Source organism: Cyprinodon variegatus, unplaced genomic scaffold (genome assembly GCF_000732505.1).
Source record: "Cyprinodon variegatus isolate N-32 unplaced genomic scaffold, C_variegatus-1.0 Scaffold55, whole genome shotgun sequence".
NCBI classification, from domain to species: domain Eukaryota; kingdom Metazoa; phylum Chordata; class Actinopteri; order Cyprinodontiformes; family Cyprinodontidae; genus Cyprinodon; species Cyprinodon variegatus.
Genome location: NW_015150508.1, coordinates 1551245 through 1562008, shown reverse-complemented (window position 1 = coordinate 1562008; position 10764 = coordinate 1551245). Strand labels below are relative to the sequence as shown.

Sequence of the window (10764 nt, the reverse complement as noted above, 5' to 3'; positions counted from 1 at the left end):
AGGGGAGGCCATCCTCCTCTCATTTCTGGAAGCAGCTACGTTATCACTTACCGGCCCCACAGCAAGTACCAAAAATGCAACTTTTACCCCAAAAAGATAGCAGATTGTAGCTGATCAGTTTGTACTGCAAATACAACATATGTGCTGCTGCACATAGCATATTTTTTAATATTGTTTTATTTTGATATAAAGTGTCAAAATATTCATGAAAATGTATTTCAAAATTCATATTAGTCATTTATTCTTCTAAAACACAACTAAAAACTGGAGATTATTTGTGTATTTTTGCCGCACACAAATCAACCACTTCTTCCTTCATTATATGTTTATATATATTTTTTTTTTTTTTTTTTTTTTTTTTTTTTTTTTAAAGATTGCAATCTTCACTATTTGTACGGTTTCAAACAAAGAGAAACATGGATTAGGATTCTCATGCTATGTCCATCTTTCATTGCTGATTTGCAGTGGTGCCAGCAGCCAGATGTGGTTCAACCTAACAGTATGCTCAAAACAATCCCAGGATTGTAACCTCAAGAACACGTACAGTCAGAGATGTACCACAATAGAAAACTGTGAACCGAGCTGCGATGAAAAAAAAATTATTGCTGAGGGTATTCCTGATATAACCAGCTATGAACCCAAATGGCACAAGGTATTAAAAATCTGCAGCAGTTATGATCTGATAATGACATGAATCTGAATATTTTGGAGCTTTTCTAGCTTTTGAATTTTGAAATATAGAAACACTTTGATTTTTAAATTGTTGCTTCTTTGCCAGGAGAATGTAGAGCATAGAACATATAACAACCTGAGTGAAGAATTACAGGAAATTGGAGTCTACCGCTGCACCCTTTCATTCTTGTATTTTGGTCAAGTATACAATGCCTCCTTCAGAGAAGTACTTTCTGTCCCAGGTAAGACCACCGTCTTTTTATCTTTTTATGTTTAAGTTAATCGAGAGCTGGCTATGCAAACAAAACTTGTGCATTTTTTAGTTGCAGTAAAGAATCAGCTCACCCTTGGAATCAAAGTACCAAGGGACGGTCAAGTGTTTGAAGTAGAACTTGGTGAGTTTCTTTTTTGACTGCAGCATTGAGCAAAAGACATTCAAATTTAAACGGATTATGTTTGATTCTGATTTTAACTTTTTTTTTTAAGGTGCAACAGTGGTGATTAGTTGTAGAGCTGTCATAGGTTCCTGTGACGNAAGTTACATCCATGTTAGAATCCAAATTTTAGAAAAAAATGGTGTCACTTTTTATATAAATAATCTATAAAGTGTATGAGTTGTTTTTTTTTTAAGAATTTTTTGTTGAAATGTACCTTTATGTGTGTGTTTGTTCATTTTTATCGCAAATAAATCTAATATATTTTCTGCATGTTATAGTGTTAAGGTTTTTTTTTTTGTCACTTCTACAATTAAGGTGTCTGTTGTGAAAGGTGGAAGAAAACCACTGAGCTACAAAAAATATTCTGCATATATTTTAAATATATGTGTTTTATATATAAAGACGGCGGCAGACAACATCAGTACTTTTATTCTACATCAAGTCGAAAGTTATTTCAAGATTTAAAAGAGGGCAATTTCTAAGACGGGGACACACACGGGGATGATGCTTGTCAAATTGGTACTACAGCCTTAGAGAAAAGAACATCAGAGTTACAGGAGAGTTAAAAATAATGTATTGTTAAATTCATCCTTATGCTAAATGTATTGATATTCGGAAACATACTTCGTTCTTGTCCTGACTCCTTCTTAACTACCAAACCTATTCGTATAGCATGTTTCCTGTGGGCGCACTTCAACTGTGTATTGTTGATAATTTGAGGTATTTAGATTGAGCCTAAACATTTTACTATAACGCATTGCAGGAAATCAGACTTAAATTAAATAAAAGGTGTATCAATCTGGGCATTACCTCATTACTGTCAATGGCAAAAAAAAAAAAAATAAGACAAAAGGATTGGTACGAAATAAATCTATTCAATTATTTTTTTATGGCTCTGACAGTCACGTCTAGAAGAACAGGTGTTGCTCTTATACTTTTATTAAAGTTGGCATATGAACAAAGCAGGAATAAAGAAATGTGTGATAAACAGAAAACCAGAACTAAAAATTTGGGAGCAAAAAGGGTCATTTTTGTTTTACTGCAAATTATGCAAGTTTGAAAAAAGAAATAATGAAACCACTCCATGGTTTAAATAATGATTTCGTCATTGCAGCCTACGGCGATCAATCAGTAAAAGCACCTCCTCAGGTCATAATGTAGTAATGCTATACTGATATTTGCATCTCAGGGAAGGGTAAGCCCAACTGGTTAATTTCTTATACTGTCTTTGTTTGGCTGGTGGCCGCTTTTGTAAGGTGTCCACAAATGAGCGGCTGGTATGAGGGAAATACGAGGCTACTAAATGGTTATGCTGTTTTCACACTTAATGCAATTCCAGCAACAAAGTTGCTACAATCCAGTGCTGATGCTCACCTGACATATAACCAGAAAGTTGCAAGACAGGCGATAAGCTACACTCCTGTTTCTTTCACTATGGTTTTTGCACTGATTCTGGCCTGATCACTCAGTCCATACACCTTCTCTGCACCACCCGTCTGCAATCAGCTTTGACCGGAGTCACCTGTTTCCAGCACTTTAAAAACCCCATCAGATCAGTCCTCTGTGCCAAATTATCTCGAGCCAACCCGCTACGAATAGTCCAGCATCTAAAGGAGTACCTGACAACCTATCTGTTTCTGACCCGATCTGCCTCCTGACTCCGAGCCTGCCTGACCCCTGTATGATTCTGCCTGCCTGATTACCCTCTCTGCTCTGCCTCTGGATCCCCGGATCTCTGTGTCGTTCTGCCATCCTGCTCCCCTCTCTCTGGATTTCTGACTCGGAAAAGCTAAGCTAAACTGCCTGCCTCCTGGATCTAACTGGTAAACCTCCCTTAATCTGCCCACCTGTCTACCTGCAGCCTGTTTGCCCAGACAGATTCAGCCCCGCTTTCAGATTAACCCTTTCAATAAACCAATCAAAATGTCACCAACCTGTCTTGGTTTATTTGGATCCAGTCTCTGTCTCATTACAACCACATCATCTAATATAGAGGGCTTCCATCTGCCTCTTGCCAGTTTTAATAGAGCACCTGGATTAGACCAAGCAAGTCATGATGCTTTTCAGAGAGTCCAAGAGCTACGGCTGAATTACAGTCGCCACCAATCTTGTTTCAGTCTGACCAAGATGTTATTCTCCTTAATGCTCTGTGCAGATTGCCAACATTGAAATTGTTTTGGGTTTTTATTTTCACAAGTTTGACATAATTGGAAAAGCTTATGCGCCACTTTTTCAGAATCTAAATAACTCAGCACCTGATGGCTTACTACACAGCTTAAAACAGGTGAGAAGACCGTACCATAGTTAGAGTATGACACTGTACCTTGTCCTGCATACAAGAGAATTAAGTGGATCATCTAATGATATTTTCCTGTTTTCCAATGATGTTAGCATACAGTAAATGGGGGAATGAAAGAGTAGTGCATATCAAATGACCAGGTTCTCAGAAGATTAGGACATTTCTTTAAATAGTTTGAAGAAGAGAAAGAATTGTGTGTGGTTCTAGAAAATAAGTAACAGGGTGGTGTTCGTCTTCAAGTTTCACTTCAACTCTCAGTCATTAAGGACATTGGTATTTACTCTTTGGGAGAGAGGAAGGCAGGAGGCAGACTGTTCACTAACAATGCTGCTGGACACCATCAGAATGATCCTTCTTCTTTTCTTCCTTTTTACTGGTAAGTTAGTGATGCCTTTGTTTGTTTACTCACACTCACTATTAAAATTGAGGGTTATGTGTGGAATGACTTTGTATCATGTGATACATAAGAGTACACCATAAACAAGACTTGAAAACAAAAAAACTACCTAAAGTGCTGTGATTATTGCACAGATAAATGAAGTTCTTTACTGTAAGGAATGAAGACACTTGGAGATGAGCGGCAAAAAAACATTAATAGATTCATGTAAAGAATTCAAATATGAAGATAAAATAATTAATTGCAGTCATATCATTAGTGCATGGTTATATATCTTATGTGATAGATTTCTGTTATCATTCACATGATAATTAATATTCTTTATTCAAATATATATAATGAGAGGTAATAGTAACAGTAGAAATATTATTTACAAGCACCTTAGTTCGATGCCTTTTAAAGTCTTGAAAAGCTGCCTAAAAATTTTTGACACATATTTGACATCTATTTTTGATATCTTTAGCAACGTCTTTGCAAATAATTTGAGAGGTCTTTAGATCTGTAAGGAAAATTCTGCAAGTTTCATAAGATATAAGTACTTTCAGTAACGTGACCCTTCGTAGAAATCAGGATGTGGTTAAGCCCCAACTTCCTCTAAGGACACTTGCCAAGGACAGCGTAGCTGACAAAACTGCCATCATGAGGCAGTCTTATTATTGCTTGCTTCAAGCTTATGAAACCATTGTAGGAAAAAAAAAAAACAGATTAGAAAATTAGTCAGATAGTTCTTTTAGTTCTTTAATCCTTAATGTGTTACTATTTTTGCTATGTAGCCTGCTATATGAGCACAGAAGGGCCATCAAGATGCTGTATTAATGACATTTTTCATCTTTACTCTGTTTATTTTCAACTTCATTGCCACTTTTGAGACTAAGATAATTATTTTCTGTTTTGCCAACAAACTTTTGCCCAAACAAAAGTCATTCTAAGCCAAAACGAATAAGTGTCTGAAAAGAACAAGAATGTCTGTCTTACCTTGTTGATGTTGTTCTTGTAGAAAACGAAGATCATATCAATAGTTACATGTACTGGTTGTACAATTGATTCAATAGACAATTTATACTCAAATGCTAGTTTCATGACAAAAAAAAGGAAAGATTGCAGATTATATTTACAGAAATTGTGTTTGATGAACTAAAAATAACAGCTTTATAAAAAGTGTCACAGAAAAGCTATTCTACTACCCATTTTAAAGCTAGTATTGCACCAATACCTACTGCCACAGGAAGTTAGAAATGTTGACATTTAAAAATATAAAACTATAAGCTGTGGATTAAAGTCAAAATAGTTCAAAAGAAATGTGGCTTTACTTACTTTTCTCATGTCCGGACATAATAAGAAGTTAATAAGATAAGATAATGATCTATATCTTGAGTAAATGATCATATATGTTCCCTCAAGTTCCTTGTTATTTTTTAAAGGTCTAAACTGAGGTCAAGCCCCTCGACAATTTATCAAGGCTATAGCTGGCTTGTTATGAACAAGGAAGTACATGGGAGAGATTGTTGCCACTTTAAGATTTTTTTGCCTGATTTTACTCTCAGGTTTTTTGTCAAATCTGACATAGGTTGTGTTAAATGACTTCCCACTAAACTGAAATGTGTTGGAGGCAGCCAATGACAAACAGGGGTTTGATTAGCTGAACAAATTTCTCCTTTAATTGTAAATATACTTCAGCCAAGGTTGCCCTTTGTCACCGATTCTGTTCATAACTTTTAAGGACAGAATCTGTAGGCGCAGCCAAGATGTTAAGGGTATCCGATTTGGTGGCCTTAGGATCACGTCTCTGTTATTCACAGATGATGTGGTTCTATTGGCTTCATCAGGGCGTGGTCTATAGCTCTCACTGGAGCTGTTTGCAGCCCAGTGTGAGGATCAGTGCCTCAAAATCCGAGACCATGGTCTTGGGTGTTACCTATTGGCTGATTTATTGATTGACTGATAAAAATGTACTAATGATATTAGGAAATGAGTCTTATTCTAAAACTTTGCGCTAAAAAGAGGCATCAAAATTATCAAGAAAATACTTAAAAGTATCCTAAAAGAGCAAAGGACAGAAAAAAAAACAAACACTAAATTTATGGAATTAAATTAACCATGCTCTTAAATTTGTTTAAACGTTTCTTAAAAGCCTGACTCTTTGTCCTGGGGATGAGGTGTTGGACACAGACGAGTAAACATACAGCTAATATAAACACATATGGATGTATTTAAGTTGAAAAAACAACTAAAGGTTATTTCTGAAGACCACCATGACAGCTGTTAAACATCAACAACAGTATAAAATCAGATTAACCCATGCCCTGAGATGTTTGACTTTTGTTTATTTTGGCAGATGGAAAAAAGCAGTTTTTGTTGTGAGGTGCTCTTAACTTGATGGACCGCAGTGTAAAGCCAAAGAGGAGAGTCTGAAACAGCCTGTTTCCAGGGAGAAGGAGTGAGCTGTAATCTTAACAAATTACCTCTGAGTTCTTGAACTACCGTTCCTGAAGAGAAGGAAGATTGCAGCCAGTCATCTTCTCTCTGCTGAGCCAATAATATTCAGCTGCCTGCTCTTGTCCCAGGTTATAGCAGCAGTGTACCAGATGGTGATGGAAGATGAGAGGATGGACTCAGTATTGGCAGACTAGGACTGCATTCTCACTGCCTTGAACAGAATGGCATATGACATAACCATAGAACAAGGGGCATAAATCAGAAAAATAACAAGCATTGAGTAAAGAAACTAACAAAAAAAACTGTAAATAAAATTGTTTCACTCTTTTTGCAGGTGTTTGTCCAGTGACACCCAGTAAGATATATGTCAATGTCGGGGAGCTAGTGACACTGAATTGCGGAGTGTGCAATTATGATGCTACTGTTATTCTCTGGAAAAAGGAGAATGACCAGAAGACGCTTCTGTACAGCAACATGTCAACATCTGAGCAGCAGAAGCTTGGTTTGATTTTTTTTCAGACACACCTTGTGATTCTCAATGCGTCTGTAAACCACCAAGGGAATTACTCATGCAGTCCTTCAAGGTACAGTCAGATTTCCGATTTAATTGTGTTTAATTTGTTATAAAAAATAATCGTCAACTAATTTAGTAATCGATTAATCATTAACTAAAGAATAGAGACTTTAAAACATGTCTTTAACTGTCAAATTGACCAGCTTAAAGCAGTACTGTAATTATATCAAAGTTGCATTTACAATAAAAAAAAAAAAAATGCAAAAAAATTTTTTTCATCTCTCAATAGGCTCTAGCCAGAACTCTTTAAGTGGAAAAGTTTTAGTTTCACCTGGTTTCATTTTGTAAAAAAAAAATCTTCTTTAAGGAACCTTTAAGGAAAGAGAAACATATTTGTATCAGGATTTTCATGCTATGTTCATCTTTCATTTCGGATTTGCAGTGGTGCCATCAGCCAGATGTGGTTCAACCTAACAGTATGCTCAAAACAATCCCAGGAATGTAACTTCAGGAACACATACAGTCAAATATGTCCCACAATAGAAAAATGTGAACCGAGCTGTGATGAAAAAAAAATAATTGCTGAGGGTATTCCTGATATAACCAGCTATGAACCCAAATGGAACAAGGTATTAAAATCTGCAGCAGTTATGATCTGATAATAACATGAATCTGAAGATTTTAGAGCTTTTCTAGCTTTTGAATTTTGAAATATAGAAACACTTTGATTTTAAAATGGCTTCTTTTCCAGGAGAACGTAGAGCATAGAACATATAACAACCTGAGTGAAGAATTACAGGAAATTGGAGTCTACCGCTGCACCCTTTCATTCTTGTATTTTGGTCAAGTATACAATGCCTCCTTCAGAGAAGTACTTTCTGTCCCAGGTAAGACCACCGTCTTTTTATCTTTTTATGTTTAAGTTAATCGAGAGCTGGCTATGCAAACAAAACTTGTGCATTTTTTAGTTGCAGTAAAGAATCAGCTCACCCTTGGAATCAAAGTACCAAGGGACGGTCAAGTGTTTGAAGTAGAACTTGGTGAGTTTCTTTTTTGACTGCAGCATTGAGCAAAAGACATTCAAATTTAAACGGATTATGTTTGATTCTGATTTTAACTTTTTTTTTTAAGGTGCAACAGTGGTGATTAGTTGTAGAGCTGTCATAGGTTCCTGTGACGATTCACTGCTCTGGTTTAGAGAATACGACTTTGTTGAAACAACTGACGATAACAATAAGTTTCGGGTTTTCTACAATAATACGTGGTAAGAGCAAAATTTGCATTTTTGAATGTAGCCAATATTATTACACAGACACAATACTGGCTTATCCATGTCCACAATTTTCTGTGCTTTTATTTTTGGTATATCAGTGAAGATAAATCAGAAATCCGTCATATGAATGCATCTTTAGTCTTCAGAGAAGTATTGGAGGAAGATCTGCATACAAATTTTAGCTGTAAACTTGAAAGTGTTGCATTCAGCCAGTTTGTCACGATCACCCTAAAAAAAAAAGGTGAGAAAATTTAAAACAAAATTTATTTTACCTCATAAAATGTGTGATATTGCTGTAATATTTTGCTGTTGTCAATTGTTCCTCTGCAGTCGGACCCTCATACTTCATCCTAACTATGTGCACAGTCTGCATCGTGGTGTTGATCACTGTGACCGTTGTTACATATGTGAAGTTTAGAATCGATGTCACGCTTTTCCTGAGAGACAAATTTGGTTTCAAAGGATGCCAGAGTTACACCTCAGGTCAGTCTTTCTTCCATGAAATAGTACATTTCTGCAAGGTTTTCAGCTAAATGTATCTACACCGGGTTGAAAAATATACCCAAAGTCTCAAAGGGGGGCAGCAATTTATGTTTTTCTTTTGGAAATCCTGTTGAGATTTCTCTCTTTCTCTCACTGATGCCACTTACCCTAATCTTTAATTATATTCTTGTTTATTAGTGAAAGTTTGGTTTAGTTTGCACTTTACATTTTGGGTTACCAATACAGATTTCAGGCCTGGTTTTTTTTACAGCACAGCAAATTTTGACAACACAAGTTTACTCTTCCAAGCACAAACAAAACCTTTAAAACAACAAAAATTAGCTTAGTTAAAGCTAAATTCATCAGCTAACTCAGCCAATAATTTTCCTGGACAGTTCACTGTCAGGGATGACAAGCTTGGCTCTTCTTATATGTAAAGGCTGTGCTCCATGTTCTGCTCTTCTCCTCCGACTATAAGCTGTGCAACCAGCTTTTTCTTATGAGCATCTTGTTACACGTTTTACACATAATTTATCAGATGCTTAAATTGGAGACATTTGCTAGGACAGCCGTTGCAGGGTACAGGGATGCTTCTCCACCTTTTTGTGAAAAAACGTAGTATATTGCTGTGCACAGCCTACAGCTGTAATCACAGGCTCCATGTCTGAAGTGAACATCATTGCTCATGTAGCCAATTTGTTGTAAACTCTGTAGTCATAGATTGTTACAGTATTTTGAAATGCCAAAAAGGCATTTAGCGTAATATAACTGTTATAGAAAATAATTGTATTGTGATATGGATATTAAATTATTGTCCTGCCCTACTCTAGGCTGATTCGTAAATTTTACTTGTGCATTACTTTTATCAGCAGCACAAATTTGTTGCTAGTTGGCCGAAAATGTTTAACTTTTAACACAGCTTTCAAAACAAAGGGGAAAGTTTTGGAAAGATGTGAATGACAAAAGCAAAGGAGAACCAGCAAGTCTCTGATAAAGCTTAAATTTCATTTATTCAGGTGGTATTGCATGTTAATGTGTACCTAAATAATTGTTTGATTGGCTTTACAGAAGTAACTTTTTTTCTGTTTAGATGGAAAAAGCTATGACGCATTTTTAATGTGTTACAAAAGCAGCTTTGATGGAGGACTGAATGAAGACGACATAAAATACCTGATAAATACTTTGGAAGATCAGTTTGGTTACAGTCTCTGTCTTTATGATCGAGATGTTTTACCTGGTCAAGGTGAGTTTATACAAAATCAGGCATGTTCAATAGGACTAATGTGATATTAACTCTTTGCTCTGCTCTTTGCAGCTGTAGCTGATGCTGTTTTAGAATGTGTAGAGCAGAGCCGAGCTGTGATTCTTGTTCCCAGCTTACCAGATCCTGAACCAGGAAACAACGTGCTAAGTGCTATTCATGCTTTCCTTGTGGAGCAGAAGACTCACTTGATTTTTATAAACACGGGGGAGGCAGAGGCGTCCACATCAGGCTCTTTTCAAGAGGCTTTACAGCTTCTCAGTAAGGAGGGAGATAGTGTCACCTGGAAAGGGAGGTCATCCTCCTCTCACTTCTGGAAGCAGCTACGTTATCACTTATCAGCCCCACAGCAAGTACCAAAAATGCAACTTTTACCTCAAGAGTGCTAAATTGAAACCAGATTTTATCTAACCAGTTTATACTGCAAATAATTAATTCCTACTAATTGGTGCAATTTGAATATGGTAACATCATGCTTATCTTTTTTCTTCAAATGATCTAATGAAGGACTTGAACTATAAGAAAATTATGTTGGTCAAGCTCAGCATAAAATGCTGTCCAGCTTTTATCAAGTCCACCCCGATACACAACATTCTTATAAAAGCCATTTAGATGAGCAATTTTTTCAATTGATTGAATTATTTGATCTAAGCACTGTCACTATTGGACTATACAGGGGGGGAAAGCTGTACTGGGGGGATGCCACAGTCGTTTCTGATAAAAAAGACTGAACTGGACAGTGGAGCTACCTCAACTTCATACACAATATTTGTATTGTTTTTTAACTCCAAATCTTTTTTGTATATTGTCATTTGAAATTTCAACAAATGCTCAAATACTCTTAAAGAGTTAAATTATAAAACGTTTTATAAATTATTGAAAACGAAGGACAAAATAGAAATTTCCATCTCAGCCCACTGCTGATTTGTGCTGTTTTAAGAAGATGTTGTAGGCATTCCATGAGGCCCCTGAGGGCACCTTGCCTATGGGCA

At 36.3% G+C, this 10764-nt stretch overlaps 1 protein-coding gene and 1 long non-coding RNA gene across 2 annotated transcripts; both read left to right on the top strand.

Annotated features, from left to right (window-relative positions):
* Positions 1-778: 778 nt before the first annotated feature.
* LOC107082529 lies at positions 779-1186 on the top strand. Its single transcript, XR_001481139.1, has 3 exons — positions 779-914; positions 996-1067; positions 1159-1186. It is a non-coding gene; the product is annotated as an uncharacterized LOC107082529 (long non-coding RNA).
* A 2527-nt stretch (positions 1187-3713) lies between these two features.
* On the top strand, positions 3714-10555 carry LOC107082524 (interleukin-1 receptor-like 1). Its single transcript, XM_015371248.1, has 10 exons — positions 3714-3784; positions 6576-6825; positions 7198-7384; positions 7507-7642; positions 7724-7795; positions 7887-8019; positions 8127-8269; positions 8359-8511; positions 9602-9754; positions 9827-10555. Exons 1-10 carry the CDS (start codon positions 3733-3735, stop codon positions 10159-10161), a joined length of 1614 nt encoding a protein of 537 aa, XP_015226734.1. The 5' UTR covers positions 3714-3732; the 3' UTR covers positions 10162-10555.
* Positions 10556-10764: the final 209 nt, after the last annotated feature.